Below are 21899 nucleotides of genomic sequence, written 5' to 3'. Positions count from 1 at the left end.
GGAGATTCGCCATACTTTGTCTCTAACGTAATCACTGACAACACCCGTTCTGTTTTATTACCCTGCTGTCTGTTTTCATCCACACATGTCTGACCCATGGACTTGTTTATCCCCCTATTCCCTTTTATTCATTTGATTTTACCTTTTTGTTGATTCGGGCTGCGTCCCGATACTTTTGCTTTACTTTGGTATTGCTACCTTTATGCCTATTACAATAAAATTGGTTGTTTGATACTAAAAGTATAAAATAATCTAAGGCCTTGTTCCCATCACGTTTTGAGTCTCCATGTGATGTAAACACCAGAAAAAGTATGCATTAAGTGGAACAGTGCAGCATCTACCACTATAAGCATACAATGGGATATATTGCCTCTGTTGTTGGAAGTATAACTTTCAAAATGTGTGGGAAAATACTGTTACACGATCATCATGTGCGGGTAGAAAAACCACAACTGTATGCAGTAACAATGGCTGTATTGTGCAGCCACTGGTCACCAAATATATGTGTTTTGTCCACATGCAATGACTGTAATATAGTAAGGGGGAGCCCCTTCCATCAAAGGTAAATACAAGTTTAGCGCTGGGGAGCTAGGAGAGATAAAACGTTTGTAACAATAACACATTCACAAGAATCTTACTCTTTTCCACTAGCCCTAGTAACCTAGACTATGACTTTACACTGATAATACTAATATTGTCTTAATGAAAAGCCCTCGGAATTCATCTATATACAGTGTACCTGATTCATTATATGTACAGCATCTTTGACTTAAATGCTAGCTATAAGCCAGAAAAAATGTGATAGCCAGAAAAATAATACTCTATCCAAAAATTATCATAAGATGTATGATCGCAGGGGTCCCGCCGCGTGGGACCCGCGCAATCTTGGTGCAGCCCCCGGCATTCTGTGCCGGGCGCTGCCTCCGAGATGGGGATTTGACCTCATGGCTACGCCCCAAATGATGCCACGCCCCCTCCCATAGACATGAATGGAGGGGCATGATGTCACTAGGGGGCGTGGCCATGACATCACTTCCCCGTCTCGGAGGCCGCGCCTGGCACAGAACGCCGGGGGCTGCACCGAGATCACGGGGGTCCCCAGCAGCGGGGACCCCTGCAATCAAACATCTTATCCCCTATCTTTAGGATAAGGGATAAGTTGTATAAAGCCGGAATACCCCTTTAAAGGGGCTGTCCAAGAAAGATACAAATTAAACTATTTTCAGCAAATGTTATAAAATAAAATGAACATCCGTGGGCCGAAGCCCTGGTTGTATCTGCTTATCATGGTTAACTTCTTCTGCCGTGATGAAGTGACATAAGTCCATGTGACCACTGCAGCCATTCACTGACCTCAACAATGATGCCAGAATTTGATTGGCTGCAGCAGTCATGTTGGTGTATGTGACATCATCACTGCAGAAAACAATCTACATCTGGGACCACCAGAGTGTTGATGCTGGAGCAATGGAGTATTGAAGAGATAAGTCACCTTTATTATTGTATCTTATAACATTTACTGCAGTTAGTTATATTTATTAACTCTTGGACAACCCTTTTATTTATTGTCGGGCTTGTATCTATAGTAACTATATTACTGTACACTAAAAACCATAGAATTGAAATGAAGGAGGTGTTAGAACAAGCAACAAATAGCAATGAATGTACAAACATACTCTACAGACAACTGTAGAGACATAAAACTGAATAAACTTTAATTAGCTTTGCCTCCATTGTGTCTAATGTATATACTGTATTCCATGAGTTATTTTAGATGCAAAAATAATGTAATGCACCAGAGCACATGAAAGCTGCTACAAGATGGTTGTTATTGGCAGCAGTGAAAAAGCTACTTAGATATGTCAAAAAAGTCATAGGTGTGGGGTATAGTTAGCGCAGTGATCCCCAACCTGTGGCTCTCCAGCATTTGCGGAAATATAGCATTATTATAGCCATTATGCACTGGCACGCTGGCAGCTGTAGTGGCATATAGAGAGACACAAGTTGGTGATTGCTGGCCTAAAGAATATGGATATTTATTTCCCATTTAAACTGGTAAGATGTCTTCACATGGCCAGCCATTCTCCATTGAAGTCATTTGAGAGCATTTCTGTAGCAAGCACATACTTCAAGAAGAGTGACCACTATTAACCAGAAGCACCTATACCTCCACCTTTCGATCGCTCTTGACTTGTCCCTTAAGATATTCACTGGAAAGCCCTAAAGACAGCAGAACTTACTCTCTTTGCACTAATAGCTAACCTATTGAAGCTGCTGCAGGTGTCATACAAACAGATGGCAGCTAGTGCTGGGCGGTATGACCAAAACTGGATATCACAGTTTTTTTCCAAATTATGGCAGTTTCATGGTATTTAACTGTATATATTTTTTTCACTCATTCCCAATATCCCGGGCTGGGAAACTAATCATATATGACCCGCAGGCGTCATTGCTCTGCTTCTCCTCCTCCCCCCCCCCCCCCCCGAATGAATTATCAGCCGCAGCGCTCTGTCCCTCATATGTTACCCACAGTCGTTACTTCTCCTCCTGTGAGTGCTGCACATCCTCCCCAGGTCGGGAAATAAATTATTTGGAGAACGGAAGCTGTCACCTCCCCCTGCAAGCGCTGAAAGCCAGTGAGCCGCGGGCGCTGCAGAGCTTCTGATCCCTATCCCTTCTGATCAGAACAAAAGCCCTGCGCTTGCAGAAGCAGGGCTTCTGTTCTGATCAGAAGGTACAGGGATCAGAAGCTCTGCAATGCCCACGGCTCACTGGCTTTCAGTGCTTGCAGGGGAGGTGACAGCTTCCGTTCTCCAATCAGAACAGAAGTCCTGCGCCCACGGCTCACAAATCATTCATTTCCCGACATGGGGAGGATGTGCCCGACCAGTATATGCAAAAATTGATATCGTAAACAGAAAACACACCGGTATTCGGCATGAACAGTTATACCGCCCAGCACTAATGGCAGCTAAAAAAAAATGAAAAATTAGAAAACAGACAAAAACTCCCCCCCAAAAAAAACTGCTAAAAGATATAAATAATATCGGCACTGGCAGAGCAAATAAATTGTCTACAGTGCCAAACAGTGCAAAGATTTTTTTCTGTCTCCCATAAGTTAAATGCCATCAAAAAAGTGATTCCAATTTTGCCTTACGAAGAGACACTTCAGTTTACAAGGTGGAACACAAAATAACAGGGTTGTGAATGGGTTCTTTTTCACAATTTAAAGGGGTATTCTGGCATTAGTCTAAAAACTAGAAATCAGAAAATATATATATATGTGTGTGTGTGTGTACAGATACATACTTAAGGGAAAATCCTATTTAAGGCTGTAAGGGCACTCTTACATGTTGCAGTACCAGCCTGCCGCGGCAACAGCGTTTCTAAGTTGCAGGCAGCAACTGGACCTGCTACTGCTTAGTGCGCCAGGTCCAGGTGCCATTTACGATTAAAGGGGTATTCCGGGCTTATACATCTTATCCCCTATCCAAAGGATAGGGTATAAGATGTATGATCGCAGGGGCCCTGCCGCTAAAGAGACCCCCGTGATCTCGGTGCAGCCCCGGCATTCTGTGCCGGGCGCTGCTTCCGAGACGGGGACTTGACGTCACACTATGCCCCCTCCTTTCACGTCTATAGGAGTGTGACGGCCGTCTCACCCCCTCCCATAGACATGAATGGAAGGGACGTGGCGTGACATCACGTCCCCATCGGCAGGACCCCTGTGATCATACCTCTTATCCCCTATCCTTTGGATAGGGGATATGTATAAACCTGGAATACCCCTTTAAGAATCGAATGCGGCAGCTGCAGGACGATACCGCCACATGGAAGAGTGCCCTTATATTTTTCTTTCTATGTGACAATAGTCTGAACAGCTGTGGGTATGAAGTACACATCACATTGGAGCAGGTACACTAGGGGGCTGCTGATCTGCCTAATCCCCTATGTGTGAATATGAATGTAATTTAAGGTCAGCTGCATTTGCAATATGAGAGATCCTAACCCCCTTGCAACAGGAAATAAAAACTACATTTTGGGCCACAATTTAGTGAGTAATTATATTGAAAACTACTGAAAAAAACAGTTGTAATCTGTACCACATATTTTTCATAGACACCGGAATACCCCTTTAAGTATTATATGTCCTCCTTAGTTGCTTAAATCAAATAGTTGAAAGCAACATGAGACCGATGTGTGCAGCATATACAGTAGCAGGACAGTAGCTCTTTTTCCATGGATGTGCGCATTGAATGTTCAGAGACAGCTCGGAGGTGACAATGTTTCCATGGTTCTAGGGTTTTATCCATTAGTAATTCTCAGCCTTCGAGAACCCATCAGATTGAGTCCCAGTTTCCAATATAACATTGCTGACAATATGGCTTTACACTTTACATAGTAAAAATAGAAGTGAATTGGTTTTCATTCTTAATGCCCATCTTGTTCTTCTGCTGTACTGACATCAGCCGTGTCAGTCACGCTGAGCTCAGCATTTTCATCTCCTTTCTGGACCTCATCTCCAGGTTCTGTTGAAGCTTCCACGATAAAGCTAAATGTATGAATACTCTGCGGATCAACAGGCGGGACCAATGTAAGAGATTCCACGCTGAGTGCATCAGTATTATCATCAGATATTAGGGAGATGGTTGGCTGGGGTGCTGGAGTCAGGCTGGGAGCCAAGTTGGTAATTTCGCCGTCTGCCTTTAGCAATGAACTTTTCCGAGTTCTAGATCCAGTGTACTGAGTCTCATCGCCTGACTCCATCTGACTGTAAATGGTCACTGAAGGTTGGTCAGGAGTGGGAGAATCATCTGGTAAAATAAGAATACAATTATCAAAAAATTAAAAGATATGTGGCTTAATTTTAAACTCAGTAAAGTGAATGTATGAAGAAACAATGAAGCAACAACAATCGGTAAAATAAAAACATGAACAGTCTACAAAAGGGAAGAAAAACAACAAAAAGATTATACACAAGACTCTGTTCACACTATCATAACGGGTTCCATTCATACAAAGCCTTGATAGCTGTGTCAGGTCCATTTACCAATTTAGTTCTGCCTCATAAGAAAGAACCTGAATCAGCAGGATCTTCTTAGAGAGAACTAGTACCCCCCCCCCCCCCCCAGAGCTGTATCAACTACATATTTTTGGGGGGCAAGAACCCCTAAACAGCTGTCTGCAGATAGGAGTTTGGGTTTGTGAATATAGAGAGTCATATAGAAAGGAATCCATAGGTTAGACAATAACCAACGTACAAGTGTCACTATAGAGATAGTTTTATTCACCTTTAACACATAGAACAGAGGTCCCCAACCCAGTCTTGAAAGACCACCAACAGTCCAGGATGTGAATTTTTCCCTGTTCTGCTGAATGTTGGTGAGCCTTGAGAGCTGGATTGGACACCACTGGCATATAGAATTGTTTACATTCAAATGGATTCTGGTGAATTCAGACTGTGATTGGTTGACTGGGGTTAAGGACTTTTTTAGCCACAAGAATAGTAATGCAGACTGCACTATTCTTAAATACTATATACCCATATAAAAAAACTGACTGAATTTATTAACACACTGTAAACAGAGTCTAATATACCGTATATACTCGAGTATAAGCCGACCCGAGTATAAGCCGAGACCCCTAATTTCAACCCAAAATCCCAGGAAAAGTTATTGACTCGAGTATAAGCCTAGGGTGGGAAATACCTCATCCCCCCCTGTCATCATCCAGACCCGTCATTAACATCCTCATCATCATCCCCTTGTCATCATCCCACACATCCCCCCTTCATCATCCCCTTATCATCCCACACATCCCCCTTCATCATCCCCTTGTCATCATCCCACACATCCCCCCTTCATCATCCCCTTATCATCCCACACATCCCCCTTCATCATCCCCTTGTCATCATCCCACACATCCCCCCCTATCATCCCCTTATCATCCCGCACATCCCCCCTTCATCATCCCCTTATCATCCCACACATCCCCCCTTCATCATCCCCTTGTAATCATCCCCCCCCCCTTCATCATCCCCACCCCCCTTCATCATCCCCACACCCCCCCTTCATCATCCTCTTCTCATCATTCGCCCTCAGTGGTCTTCAACCTGCGGACCTCCAGAGGTTTCAAAACTACAACTCCCAGCAAGCCCGGGCAGCCATCGGCTGTCCGGGCTTGCTGGGAGTTGTAGTTTTGAAACCTCCGGAGGTCCGCAGGTTGAAGACCACTGCGGCCTTCAACATCATCCAGCCCCCTCTCACCCCCTTTAGTTCTGAGTACTCACCTCCGCTCGGCGCTGGTCCGGTCCTGCAGGGCTGTCCGGTGAGGAGGTGGTCCGGGCTGCTATCTTCACCGGGGGCGCCTCTTCTCCGCGCTTCCGGCCCGGAATAGATGCGTTGCCTTGACAATGACGCAAATGACGCACCTCTGCGTCGTTGTCACGGCAACGTGACTATTCTGAGGCCGGGCCCGAAGCGCTTAGAAGAGGCCTCCCCGGTGAAGATAGCAGCCCGGAACCACTATCCCACCGGACCACCTCCTCACCGGACAGTCCTGCAGGACCGGACCAGCGCCGAGCGGAGGTGAGTACTCAGAACTAAAGGGGGTGAGAGGGGGCTGGATGATGTTGAAGGCCGCAGTGGTCTTCAACCTGCGGACCTCCGGAGGTTTCAAAACTACAACTCCCAGCAAGCCCGGACAGCCGATGGCTGCCCGGGCTTGCTGGGAGTTGTAGTTTTGAAACCTCTGGAGGTCCGCAGGTTGAAGACCACTGCGGGTGGGGGAGTTCACTCGAGTATAAGCCGAGGGGGGTGTTTTCAGCACGAAAAATCGTGCTGAAAAACTCGGCTTATACTCGAGTATATACGGTAGTCAAAACTAGAGATCGGTAAGCTGTGCCCAGCAAACCTCCGAACTTTGTTGGTAAAAGCAGTTCCCCAGCTAGCCTGGCAATAATTATAGCAAAAGGGATGGCGTACTGACGCCAAAATGCATGATAGGATGAGGAAATAACACTGAGATGACGTCAGGGTAGCCCTGCATACCTTAAGGCTAGCATGACCCCAGGTTAGCCAATCATGAAGGTAGGTTTAAGAGACTGATAAAACCCTATGCACTACAGTGCAGCTGCCATTTTGAAGAAAAAAGGCTGAGCAGAGAGCAGTGCTCAGAGGAACTCACTGTATGACTACTGATCCTCGAAAGCCTTCACAAATACAATACAAAGCAAATCGAGAAAAGTACTGTGCAGTGGGCTTACATTAGACGGACCGAGACAGCACAGACACACAACAGGACACCTTTCCAGCAACCCAGCGCATTGCAAGTGCTGCAACTGGGAACTGTGAGTGGACCTGAGGAAGGCATCAGTGGATGCCGAAACGCATTGTCCCTGCTACACCAATAAAGTTTTTATTGTTACTGTGCTACTCGAGTCCTCCTTTTCCGACCGAATACGGAGCAGCGCCTCGCCGAACCGTTCCTTGCTCTCTATCGGGCACCACCCTTGGTAGCCCGATACCGGCAAAAGTGCAGCAGGCAGCAACCTCAATTATCTCCATCCCTCTCAAGCATGGCACAGTCCAACGCAGCTAACTTTGAGGTTGGTATATCACCTGGGTGTGGTGTAGGTTACACACCAGCGGATATACCTAATCAGGGAGCGCCCCTGTGTTTTTCACCCCTTCTCCTAAGCTTCTGACATTCGACAGTGACCTGTCACCTGCATTACAGTGTCCAGTTGCTGCACTACAAATTCCAGCAGTGTGACTACAGAACAAGCCCATGAAAGCAAAATATAATATAAAGCAAGCCAAGCAATGCACTGTGCAGTAAGCTGACCTCAGACAGGGACCTGTCACCTGCATTACTGTGTCCAGTAGCGGCACTACAAATCCCACCAGTGTGATTGCAGAACGAGCTCATAGAAAGCACAATACAATACAAAACTATACAAACAATACAAAACTAGCTGCCAAGTGACCTGTATTTTCAGTGTTTCATCAAACATAGAGCATTTCTACCTGATTTTTACATAAATACACATTAACCCCTTAAGGACCCAGGGTTTTTCCTCCTTACCTTTAAAACATCATAATTCTTTCAATGTTGCACCTAAAAATCCATATGATGACTTATTTTTTGCGCCACCAATTCTACTTCGTAATGACATCAGTCATTTTAGCCAAAATTCTACAGCAAAACGGAAAAAAATAATAGTTGTGCGACAAAATTGAAGAAAAAAAAACATGCCATTTTCAAATTTTGGGGGCTTCCGTTTCTATGCAGTACATTTTTCGGTAAAAATTACACCTTCTCTTTATTCTGTAGGTCCATACAATTAAAATGATACCCTATTTATATAAGTTTGATTTTGTCGTACTTCTGGATAAAATCATAACTACATACAGGAAAATGTATACGTTTACAATGGCCATTTTCTGACCCCTATAACTTTTTTATTTTTCCGCAAGCGGTATTAATCTGACTTTTTGATCACTTTTTTATAAATTTTTTCATGATATAAAAAGTGACAAAAAATACGCTATTTTGGACTTTGGAATTTTGACTGACATTGACCATGCGGTTTAATTAGCGATATATTTTTATAATTCGGACATTTCCGCATGCGGCAATACCACATATGTTTATTTGTATTTTTATTTACACTTTTTTTTTAATGGAAAAAGGGAGGTGATTCAAACTTTTAGGGAAGGGGTTAAATGATCTTTATTAACTTTTTTTTTTTTCACTTTTTTTTCCCCAATGTTATAGCCCCCATAGGGGGCTATAAAACTGCACACACTGATCTTTTACATTGAACATTTTTTATCTGATTCAATAACATTGATCAATGATTCTGATGCTTGACTGCTCATGCCTGGATCTCGGGCACGGAGCAGTCATTCGGTGATCGGACATGCAGGAGGAAGGTAGGGACCGAACAGCCCACTGAGCAAGCCAGGCGTAGTTTACTTTCACTATGCGACGATCAACTTTGAACGCTGCATCTAAAGGGTTAACCTTTATTTTCTGGGTTTAATAAAAAAAAAAAAATATATATATATATATAAAAACTAGCGTTTATAGCTGGATTAAACATTCTAGTGTTAAAGGGGTAATCCGCCCCTAGACATCTTATCCCCTTTCCAAAGGATAGGGGATAAGATGTCAGATCTCTGTGGTCCCGCTGCTGGGAACCCAGGGATCGTCGCTTCAGCACCCCGCTATCATTACTGCGCAGAGCGAGATCGCTCTGCACGTAATGACGGGCAATACAGGGGCCGGAGCATCGTTACGTCACGGCTCCGCCCCTCGTGATGTCACGGCCCGCCCCGTCAATACAAGTCTATGGGAGGGGGCGTGGCGGTCGTCACGCCCCCTGCCATAGACTTGCATTAAGGGGACGGGCCGTGATGTCATGAGGGGCGGAGCCATGATGTCACGCTGCTCCGGCCCCTGTATCGCCCGTCATTACAGACAGAGCGAACTCGCTCTGTGCAGTAATGATGGCGGGGTGCCGCAGCGCCGATCCCCGGCGTCCCCAGCAGCGGGACCGCGGCGATCTAACATCTTATCCCCTATCCTTTGGATAGGGGATAAGATGCCAGGGGCGGAGTACCCCTTTAATAGTCAAAGTTGACGGCCAGTTTTTAACCCCTTAACGACCACGGATGTAAATGTACGTCCTGGTTTGGCGGGACTTCCCGCACCAGGACGTACATTTACGTCCTGTGTATGCCCGCGAGCATTGGAAGGGTGCTCGCGTCATACACGGCAGGTTCCAGCTGCTAGCTGCAGCCGGGGACCCGCCAGTAATGGCCAACATCCACGATCGGGCGGATGTCCGCCATTATTAACCCCTCCGATGCCGTGATCAATACAGATCACGGCATCTGCGGCATTGCGGTACTTTGGATGATCTGATCGCCCGCAGCGCTGCCGCGGGGATCCGATCATCCAACATGACAGCCGGAGGTGCCCTTACCTAGCTCCGGCTGTCTCCCAGGGTCTTCTGCTCTGGTCTGCAATCGAGCAGACCAGAGCAGAAGATCACAAATAATACTGAGCAGTGCTGTGTCCTATGCATAGCACTGCACAGTATTAGCAATCAAAGGATTGCTATAGATAGTCCCCTATGGGGACATAAAAAGTGTAAAAAAAAAAGTTGAAAAATGTAAAAGTAAAAAAAGTGAAAAATCCCCTCCCCCAATAAAAATTAAAATTGTCAGTTTTTCCCATTTTACCCCCAAAAAAGCGTAATTTAAAAAAAAAAAAAAACATATTTGGTATCGCCGCGTGCGTAAATGTTCGAACTATCAAAATATAATGTTAATGATCCCGTACGGTGAATGGCGTAAGCGTAAAAACTTTAAAAAGTCCACAAATCGTATTGACCCACAGAATAAAGAACACCTATCATTTTTACCGTAAAGTGTACAGTGTGAAAACAAAACCCTCCAAAATTTCCTCGATAAAAATTTTTTTTTGGGGTTCGCCGTACATTTTATGGTAAAATGAGAGGTTTCATTACAAAGTACAATTGGTCATGCAAAAAACAAGCCCTTATATGGGTCTGTACATGGAAATATAAAGTTATGGATTTTAGAAGGCAAGGAGGAAAAAATGAAAATGCAAAAATAAAACTGGCCTGGTCCTTGACGTGAAAATGGGCTTGGTCATTAAGGGGTTAAATCACAAATGTGAGTCATATCACATATCACCTCAAAACATTAACAACCACCAAAACGTTTTCAATTAAAAAGTAAAAAAAAAATAAAAAAAAACTGGTACAGGAACAGTTGGACATTGTCCATGTCTTCCAGGGGTTGTGTGGTTTCGGAGGATAATACAGTCATTGTGGATGGCTAGTTCTCGGTCATTTCTGGAGGAGGAAGAGTCTGATGATATGATGTTAAGAAAGGTATCCGTGGATTCCTCATCGTCTACAGTTACGTGGTGCGGTGAAAATATCCTTCCTAGATGGCCTGTTTTATTATCTCTGTCTGTGCATACCCCCTTGTCCCCCATCACTAGTGCTGAGCAGAAGATTAGAAATAGCCAGGACGAGGAGTTGTGTCACAGTCAGCCTTTAGAGTGTTGCAAATGTTGCGGAGTTAGAAACAGTGGTCGAGCATAGCACTAGTGGTGGTGAGATTGAAAGGCATCAAGGTGAATAAGATCTGAGGAGGAGCAAGGAACCCATGATGGGGGCCATAAGGAGTTTAATGACGATATCAGCAATGAAGAGCAGAGCCAAAGTAGGGCCAGAGCATCTGTTAAATGCTCTAAACATAGGCCTGTTGGTCTGATCAGCTCTGGAGCAGGTGACCGAAATGCTGCTGCATCTGTAGGCTTAAGAAAAAAGCCATTTAGAGGAGGGGCACAGTTGGGTGTCGTGTACCTAACTCTTTATGGTATCCTGCCACGTTAAAATTCTTTTGTATCTTACCAGATGCAGAAAGCCAGTCACAGTGGAGTCTCTGCAGAAAGAAAGTAAAGCAGAACCAAGGTCCCAGTTTAGGAATTAGGGCTCTACGTAAGCAAATGGACCTGCATCACAAGGCCTGGTTATTATAAGTCCACCAATGCCTGCTGTCCACTGGCTACAACTAGAACTAGTGTCTCACCCCTTCTGATCGCTGGCTAGTACAACTACAACCTGTTCAATACTGCTTGCTGTCTGCTGGCTACTACTACTACAACCAGTTCACCACTACCTGCTGTCCTGTGACTACTATAACTACCACCAGTTCACCACTCTGCTGCTACTACCAGCCAGGCCTACACAAACACAACCCAACCATGATCCCAAAAAAGGGATAATTTTTTTCAGCTTTTTATACAAAAGCAATTTCTTCTTCACCATTTCTAGAAAACAATCCTGTTGCAACTTCCGTAAATAATTTTTGGATAACCCCTGACCCCAATTAAAGAATAAGTCTCGTAGTAAAAAAGGTATCTCCTATCAGGGATAACCGACTGCTCGGGCACCCAGCGATCTCCTGTATGGAGCCCCGGCTCTTCCACAGAGTGGAGCAACATGACCCTCGCCCCCTCCATATAGCTCTATGGAAGAGCCAAAAATTGCCGAACGGCTCGCCCATAGAGGTATATGGAGGGGGCGGGCAGCCCTCGCTTCAAGCGGGGCGTGACACGCCACTTTGGGGGAAAGCCATACAGGAGATTGCGGGGGCCCCTCATTTTTTACCATGAGATATGTCCTTTAAAGGGATATTTTTTCCGCCTTTAGACTCCCAAAAAGGAGATAATTTTTTGGGAATGTTTGGAAAAAGCTATTGCTTCTTTTTTACTTCTTAGCCACAAAACTAGTTGCAATTGCCAAAAAAGGGAATTTTTTTCAATGTTAACAAAAGCTATTTCTTCTTCTTCTTCACAATTTTGAGACAGCAATCCTGTTGCAACTCTGCAAACAGAAAGTAAGGCATAGCCAGGGCCTGAGCTTAGGAATCCCGACAGGCCATCACAAGGCCGGGCTACAGCTATCACTAGTCCACCATGCCTGCTGTCTGCTGGCTACAGATGAGGTTAGTTTACAAATACCTGCTGTGCGCTGACTACGGCTAACACTAGTCCATTACAAATTTTACTTTATTGATTGTTCAGAAACCACAAAAGGATATGTTTATACTAAGGCTATCCGTTTTGTTTCAAATATGTTCATTTATAGATTTACCAACAGGTTTTATTCTAGCATAGGAGCAACCTGAATGTTGACTGTGTGTGATATAAAAATAAATAACTGTACCCTACATAGGCTACATCCTTCCCCCTCACCACCCCGACATGGAGCCTACAAGCTGACTAGGAAAAATGACAGCAAACAGAACAAATAAAATATTCAAAACATTTTCATGTTCATTGGCAACCAAAAGTCTTAATATGTATTAGGCTGCACCTTGCAGTGTAACACAGTTAATTTCATAAACTCTCTTATGGGTACGTCCACGAGCTTACTGTAGGATTACTGCTTTCACCGATGACAGAGATACTCATCACATGCCATCCACTGGCATCAACATATCTAGTCTATATACTTTAACTAGTCAAGCAAACCGCCCTTTTTACTTTCAAGTAATCTCCATGGGCTTGTTAAATGAGAAATCATTTAACACCACACATCATATAAATCTAGTAATTATTTTATTGAGCCGCAATATAAAATTCCTGCCACTTTGGCTGATGCAGGGGAAGTATATTCTCTGATCTCCAAAGGCAAAATGCTGGAGGCTATATAGTGTCTTCTTTGTTTAATGAAGAGTCCTCTCTAGATTTTTAGAGAGCTATGAAGGTGTTTTTAGAATGTAATAAGCGACCCTAGTACAACCCTACTCAATAGCTAGTGTCAGGATAGCAGATTGTCAGGAGAAAGCATAACATAAAAGACAAAATGCATTTAAGGCTCTGTTCCCAGTTATGGGGTATACAATGAGTTTTTGAAGTCCTGTATATGCTACACATATGCAACTCTATGTCTATACAGATATACTGGGATATATACATTGCTTATGTGACCTAAAGGTATAGTTTACAATGCTTTTTAAAAGATAAAGTATACGGGTCAGACATGCCAAAATGACACATTTTTAAAATATGATTACATTTGGGTTAATAATGGTAATCTAAAGGCATGTAATAATATATACACTGCTGAGCCCTAACATTAAAACCACCTTTCTAATTGGTCCCCTTGTGCTCCCTGATGGTATCATGTGGTATCTGTCACCAAGACGCTAGCAGGAGATAAATTGCATTGTGGGACCTCTATGGATCACATGCTCATTGTAGGCACTTTGACAGTGGACAAGGCTTTGGTTGGTTCCCAAGACTGGTCTGAAGCCTCAAACAGTACACTGAGATGCACTGTTCTAAATCATAGCCAGTTCTGACACTTTTTTGTTAGCATTTTGCGCCACAGTATCTCTATTGTGGGATCAACTAGATGGGAAATCCTTTTCTGCCTTTAAGCATCAATGAGCCTTGGACACCCATGACCCTGTTGCTGGTTCAAAGGATATTCCTCCATTTGGTAGGTACTAACCACTACATGCTGGGAATACCCCACACAACTGGCCATTAAGGAAATTCTCTGATCTAGTTGTCTAGATTTTAAGATTTAGCAAGGTCCCTCGCATCCCTATAAAATTCATGCTTCCAACATGTTCACTAATAACTGACCGATCACTGGCTGCGTAATATATCCCACCCTAAAAGGCGCCATTGTAAGGACATATTCAATGTTATCCTCTTCACCTTTCTGTGGTTTTAATGTTAAGGCTGATCAGTGTACAGTGTGAAACAACTTTGTTTACTTCTAAATGCACCATAAAAAAAAAAAAAAAAAAAAAAAACTAAGCAAAACAAACACCACTTTAAGAATTTTTTTTTTTTTTTTGAAGACTTTAAAAAGCCATATTAATTATGTGCAGCCATGGACATTGGACTCTTTGATCTTTGTTTCTGCTGAAGTACACTGTAAACTAAATAGCTTTTGGCATAGTACTTAAGTCACACACAAGACAATAGCTGCAAGATAGCATTTCCAAGTACATTGGACTATTTTAGGCTTCCTGTGAATATAACCTGCCTTATCTACCTTTTTCTAGGTACTGCAACCATACATCTATAATAAACTCTCTATTCAATGGGTATCAGTATTTTTAAATACCTTTTGACATGCTACCCAGACATTTTAGATGCAAGCATAATGTAAAGCACCAGAGCCCATTAAAGTTGCTGCTATGGGCAGCAGTAAAAAAAGCTATTCAGACATGTCAAAAAAGTAATAGTTGGGGTATAGTTCAAAGTAGTGATCCCCACCCAACCTGTGGCTCTTGGTATTTACAATAACATAGCTCCCAGAATAGATTATTGAAGGTGGTGTCTGGTAGTAGACTCTTTGTCCGGTACTAAAGGTGGTGTCTAGTAGTAGACTCTTTGTCCGGTACTAAAGGTGGTGTTTAGTAGTAGAACTCTTTGTCAGGTATTGAAGGTGGTGTCTAGTAGTAGACTCTTTGTCCGGTACTAAAGGTGGTGTCTAGTAGTAGAACTCTTTGTCTGGTATTGAAGGTGGTGTCTAGTAGTAGACTCTTTGTCTGGTATTGAAGGTGGTGTCTAGTAGTAGAACTCTTTGTCCGGTACTGAAGGTGGTGTCTAGTAGCAGAACTCTTTGTCTGGTATTGAAGGCGATGTCTAGTAGTAGACTCTTTGTCTGGTATTGAAGGTGGTGTCTAGTAGTAGACTCTTTGGGGGAGATTTATCAAAACCTGTCCAGAAGAAAAGTTGCCCAGTTGCCCATAGCAACCAATCAGATCGCTTCTTTCATTTTTAACAAGGCCTCTGCAAAATGAAAGAAGCCATCTGATTGGTTGCTATGGGCAACTGGGCAACTTTTCCTTTGCACAGGTTTTGATAAATCTCCCCCTTTGTCTAGTAGTAGAACTCTTTGTCCAGTACTGAAGGTGGTGTCTAGTAGTAGACTCTTTGTCAGGTATTGAACTCTTTGTCTGGTATTGAAGGTGGTGTCTAGTAGTAGAACTCTTTGGTATTGAAGGTGGTGTCTAGTAGTAGATTCTAGGGAGGAGATTTCTCACTGAATTTAAAGTTTTTCCCTTTTTTTGGGCCTATGCCAGGCACACAAAATGTTGCACATGCACCTAAGCACTTTTTTGCGATTTTTGTGGGTACGCAGAGAGTATCAAACAGCCTTACCTAAGAGACTTTCAGTTTTCATTTTGCAGTGGTCACGAATGTCACACAGAGGCATTTAAAAAGGCGCAAACCCCTCCAAAAGGTTGCAAACCTAGGCAAGGTCAGAACTACCCTACAAATCTGCCTTTGGAGAGCACTCTTAAAAAGTCTCTTAAAATGGTGTTCTGAATCTATTGTTTTTTGCTTATGTGCACCAAATTTATCAAACATCCCCTGATAGCATGATAAATGTACAAAAGCAAAAACCAAAGCAAAAAAAATAAAAAATTCAAAACTCACTTACCAAAGACAACAATGATAAATCTCCCCCTATTTCCGGTATTAAAGGTGGTGTCTAGTAGTAGACACTTTGGTTGTTTTTGGCAACTGCACCACTGTACCTCTATACAGGTTTTGATAAATCTCCCCCAATCATATTGATTCTTTCATTTTTAAAAAGGTCTCTAAAACAAACAATCTGGTTGGTTTCTATGGGCAACTGCACCACTCTTCCTCTACACAGGTTTTGATATATCTCTCCCTTTGTCATATATTGCAGTTTATTTCATTAAACTGAAAAAATGGAAATGCTAATTATTTTAATTTTTTTATTTATTTTTACATCAAATTAAGAGATTATATATAGTGCAGGGTTCAGCCATCTGTCCAAGTGTTTGCCAGCTGAATGTTGGTGGCCCAGCAGTCATGGGAACCCTGGAGAGAAGGCAGAAGCAATGTGTACTGTTTTGTCTTCTCTGTTTTCCCATACACAGCTATTAATAAATACTGTGTACAGGAAAGAGTCCGTGGCAGCACCATTGCTTTTGTAGATCACAGTGGTGACAAGATTGCTGGGATTCTGGTAGTGGGAAGCTATTGTTAGAATTAAGTGGACCCAGCTCTGCGTAAAGCATCTCTAATACTGGGTTGAGTTCCACAGCAGTAAGGTAACAAAAATAAATTAAGAAGTTTTCCCAGTGGTCTTTTGTTAAAAGACCACCCCCCCCCCCCCTTAAGGACCAAGCATTTTTCTGTTTTTACACTTTCGTTTTTTCCTCATTACCTTTTAAAAATCATAACCCTTTAAATGTTGCACCTAAAAATCCATATGATGGCTTATTTTTTGCGCCACCAATTCTACTTTGTAATGATATCAGTCATTTTACACAAAAATTTACGGCGAAACAACAAACATTTAAGAAAAAACGCCATTTTGTAAATTTTGGGGGCTTCTGTTTCTATGCAGTACATTTTTCGGTAAAAATTACAATTTATCTCTATTCTGTAGGTCCATACGATTAAAATGATACCCTACTTATGTAGGTTTGATTTCGTCGTACTTCTGGAAAAAATCATAACTACATGCACGAAAATTTATACATTTAAAATTGTCCTCTTCTGACCCCTATAACTTTTTTATTTTTCCGAGTACAGGGTGGTTTGAGGGCTAATTTTTTGCGCCGTGATCTGAAGTTTTAATCGGTACCATTTTTATTTTGATCGGACTTCTTGATAGCTTTTTATTCCTTTTTTTATGGTATGAAAAGTGACCAAAAATACGCAATTTTGGACTTTGGAATTTTTTTGCGTGTAGGCCAGTTCGGACATTTACGCACGCGGCGATACCACATGTGTATTTTAATTATGGTTACATATGTTTAATATGGAATTTGGGAAAAGGGGGGTGATTTAAACTTTTAATAAGGAAGGGGTTAATGTGTGTGTTTTGAAACTTTTTTTTTTTTTTTTTTACACTTTTAGTCACCTTAGGGGACTTTTAGGAGGAATCATTAGATTCCTCATACAGATCATTGTGGTTTCATAAAACCACAATTATCTGTGTGCTCTGCGTTCGATTGTTAAAGCCTGGCCCTGCCTGGCTGTACCATTCAGAGCCCCCGAGCCACCGCAGCAGGAGAGGTAAGCCCTCAGGCTACCTCAGTAGTGGATCGCCCCCCCCGACGGGATACAGGCCCCTTTAGACGCCATTGTCAACTTTGACAGCAACGAACTAAAGGTTTAGTAGCCAGCCGCGGCGATCGCTGCATGTCTGCTATTAACGCCGGCCCCCAGCTACAAGAATCGGCTGGGGGCCGGCCGTTATGACGCGGGCTCGAGTCGGGATCCCGTGTCATACCCCGGTAACGCCCATTGGACGAGCATAGACGTCCATGGTCGTTATCAGGTTAAGTCGATAAAAATAAGAGAAAAAACAGCAAAATACACAAAAAATAACCTCCTCCCCCCACCCCCCCCAAAAAAACAGCCTCACACAAATAATGTACTATTAAGGGTGACGCTATGATTACCAGAATAATACATGTAAAAAATATTTACATATTTCTCATAATTATTTCAAACACTGAGCCTAAAGATTCTCCCTAGTTAGTTGCATTGTATTAAACTGGAAAACATCTTTCCTTTCGTAATTATTGCAGACATAAATTTAAAGCGTACCCGTCAGATCCAACAAAAAACATTTCTTTTTAATATATCGCTCAGTACCTAATCCTGACCATGTACATCAAATTTTTATGTGTATAGCACCTTTTTATTATTTTTTATTACACTTTTAAATTGGCTCACTAGTCTGAATTCCTCTGAAAGTGAGGGGGCGTGGCCTCACTGTGCAGGTCTCCGCCCCCTCCCTCAGTATGCTGTCTGCTCCCATCTCCCCTAGCATTAGCAAAACTACAACTCCCAGCTTGTCCTCACTGACAGTAGCGGGACACAAGCTGACAGTGGGAGGATTTTTCCTCCAGGTGTGAACCCTGTGATCACAGCTGTCAATCAACCAAGTGTGTCCATGACATAGGTGATGACGCATGGACACAGCAGGACTAGTATGTGTCCAAGCAGGAAGGGGGGGGGGGCAGTTGTTTGACTGGCTTTTTCATTATGAAATACTGAAAATTTTCTAATAAAAGCAATTGCAAAACCTATTGGTTATACATGCTTTACAACATATCAAAAGTTTTTGCACAGTGCCCATTTAAGTACGGTACAGTACAAGGGACTTCTTATTGGAACATCTTTCTGCATGCATACTGGGATGTTTTTTTTCCCCCCTCAGACCCAAGAATGGCTGATTTGCAAATTGCATATTAGCATTTGATGAGGCCCAAAAAAGATTGACAACACACTTCTAAAAGACATAGTCTGAAAAATAGTCCAAATATAAATAACAGCTCAAAAACTTTTTTGAAATGCCAGAAAAAAAAAATTAGAAAAATTGAGACTCATTTTGCTTGTAAAATTAGATGTTTCTTTTAGGCTCAGAAGGAGTGGGGGACATATATCAAAACCTGTGCAGAGGAAAAGTTGCCCAGTTGCCCATAGCAACCAATCAGATCGCTTCTTTCATTTTGAAAAGGGCCTTTGAGAAATAAAAGAAGCAATCTGATTGGTTTCTATGGGCAACTGGTCAACTTTTCCTCTACACAGTTTTTGATAAATCTCCCCCGGTGTGTGCACATAGCCAAAGCTAAACTGTAGTCCTCTAGGCCCAAAAGATCTATGGCCTGAAATGGTTAAATAAAAGATTATGTATTACTAGACTATCCTGCTAAAAGCTACAAACCTGCAAGTAGTTAAAGGCATATCAAATATTATATTCAGGATATATAAAATATTATATTCAGGGCATGGGTAATTCTGCAATACTTTGTCTTTACTCTGTGAGTAAAGACTGAATGGGCTCTAGAAAGTGTCCAACAGATCCCTTTAAATGTCTCTAAACACCCTCTAATGATGCTTCTTTCTATACTTGGTCAACACGTACATTTTCTCGGAAAGTAAACCACAGCATCACACCCTGGTCATATCAAAATAGTCCATGACCACAAGCTTTTTAAGTGGAAGTATAGGTCTGCATGTGGTTAATCAATGAGAATGAAATAGAGAAGTAGCAATTTCCTAACACAGAATTATTATTGAACTTGATCACTAGGAGTGTGAGCGTTCTCATAGGGGCTGCAGGGAGAGTTACATCTTGGCTGTAACCTTATGAATTGGTTAGCACTTTTCTGTATTTTGTAGTCTGTTGAGCATAGACTGCGGACAAACAGCCTATGTCTGCTAATGGGTGGGACTTAAAGGGTTCCTCACATGATGGTGGCAGGAGATCTGTTAAAAATTCACTGCAACTTCTGAGCCCGTGACTTGCTCCAAGACTATTGCGATCAGGAGAAGGATTTGCCGGAAGACAATAGACTTGCAAGTCCCATAGTCTTGAAGCAAGTCTTAGGCACATAAGTTTATTTTTCAAAGTCTTTCATCTATAGCAGGGGTCTCAAACTGGTGCAGATGTTGCAAAACGTCAACTCCCATCATGCCTGGACATGTCCAGACAGCCATTGGCTGCAACTAACGGCTGTCGGGCATGCTGGGAGTTGAATTTTTTGCAACATCTGGAGGGCCACCAGTTTGAGACCCCTGATCTATAGGATTAAATGAAGGGTTCTCATATGCCATGCTTTTATAAGTTTGGACGCTGCTGACTACGACTACATTGTTATAGGATTCAGATTTTGTAAGTCTTCATTGACAGTCAGCTGGTTGCTGGGTTTACTCCTAATTTTCTTTACTATCTTTCTATGTAATTCAGGAAATTTTATGTTTCTTTCTCCTGAGATACTGATATACTTACCTCTGTAGTTCACAAATTGTGGGCTGTTTTATTTTTGGATATATGCATAATAATTGGCTCTGGGTCTTTTTGTTCCTCTGATTCTGTTTATTCATAGACATATATTGGCATTTTGACATTGGTGGAGGTTGACTGGATTGAGCCATGTATATTCATTATTCTGGCATGGAGCCCACGCTTTTAGCCTCATATATGTCATATGTATGTATTTATGTACTGATAATTGTTGTAGTTGCCATTAGTTACAGACTGTATTAGGTCAAGTAAGGTTTCTCACTATATACTTACTGTCAGTTTATATTAGATCTGATTGAAATATTTCCCTTTACTTTGCATTTATTCAATGTAGGGAGATGTTCTTTGTGAGGCTATGTGCAGCTTAAGAGCTATGGCGCAGGCAGCGTGATCTGTGATAATAGCCGATGGAGATGAATTGCGCAAGCGCCATTATATTGATTGAATAGAGTTGGAGTGCAAATACAGAGCAGCTAGAGGAGTTGACCAGGACGGCTATAGATGACATCCTATGTTTACATCCAATGGACTGATCCGGAGGTGTTTAGAGAGGAGCATAATTACTGTGTATATTATCCTCTACTATATTACTGTTGAGTATTGGTAGAGGTAGAGTGCCCCAATATGGCACAAGTCTATAAATTACCCAGCTGACAGATACAGGCAGCCATTGCCCGTTACCCTCCTGAAGACGTTGCCATTCAAACAAAACATATAGCGGGGGCATGTGTGCCATGTTTTTAACAAACATAGGATGTTGGGCTGATGTCCAATGTTATCCGCATATACATGTGAATCACATCATACCTGAATTTTTTAATAGTGTAACAGACATTAAATATGTAAATTGAGCTGGCAAAGGGGGACATCTCAGGACCTACTGCCCATATTTAGGTAAGTGACTCCTCGTTTGACTCCTGATTACCCACACTATAACCCAGTGTATTGGGTTTAGTGTGGGTGAACAGGCTGACAGCTTTCCTTTAAATATATATTTTATATTTACGTTTAAATAATCAGTCAAATGAATTCTTCCAATCATTAATACTACAAGCTTTTTTTGCAACCGTTTTTTTTTTTTGCTTTATTATATTTTATCCTATGAAAAGGTTTGCTATTTTAGCACTTTTTATTAATTACTGGACTCACTGAACAGACAGCCCCGTGGTCCTTTCTATCTTCATAGGGCTGACTGAAAAGCTACCTGGTGTCTGATCAGTTCACTTAGAAACCCACTGGCCCAATGGGGTGGAGGGCTTGCATTGTTGGAGGGTCGGGATGTGCAGCAGCAATGTTTGTCCTATGGTTAAAGAGGCCCAGATTAAAATATTTCCTTTAACAAAAGTAGAAAAAGTATCTATGATACCTGAGGTCTAATACTTCCCTCAGTACAAAACACCCTGTTCACTAGAATATCTGGTGAAATATTCAGAACAATAATGACACAAGTCAATACATCATGTGGCACCAAAAGAGGTAAAAGGTTACATTTTAGCTGAGAATGATTAAGTTACAAGCATGG

General features: G+C 42.3%; 1 protein-coding gene across 5 annotated transcripts in view; it reads right to left on the bottom strand.

Annotated features, from left to right (window-relative positions):
* Positions 1–2775: 2775 nt before the first annotated feature.
* Positions 2776–21899, bottom strand: part of CLEC16A (C-type lectin domain containing 16A) — a 318383-nt gene continuing 299259 nt past the window's right edge. For 3 of the 5 annotated variants that reach the window (XM_056536465.1, XM_056536463.1, XM_056536464.1), the window contains one exon: positions 2776–4814. In XM_056536465.1, coding sequence (XP_056392440.1) covers positions 4432–4814 — 383 coding nt within the window. In that variant the 3' untranslated portion in view covers positions 2776–4431. Of the gene's footprint in view, positions 4815–21540; positions 21678–21899 lie in introns of those variants that run through there. The other 2 variants (XM_056536467.1, XM_056536468.1) reach the window with 2 other exon arrangements.

Source organism: Hyla sarda, chromosome 8 (genome assembly GCF_029499605.1).
Source record: "Hyla sarda isolate aHylSar1 chromosome 8, aHylSar1.hap1, whole genome shotgun sequence".
In the NCBI taxonomy this organism is placed as follows: Eukaryota; Metazoa; Chordata; class Amphibia; order Anura; family Hylidae; genus Hyla; species Hyla sarda.
The sequence above is the reverse complement of the archived record's forward strand: the minus strand, read 5'-3'. Positions and strand labels throughout refer to the sequence as shown.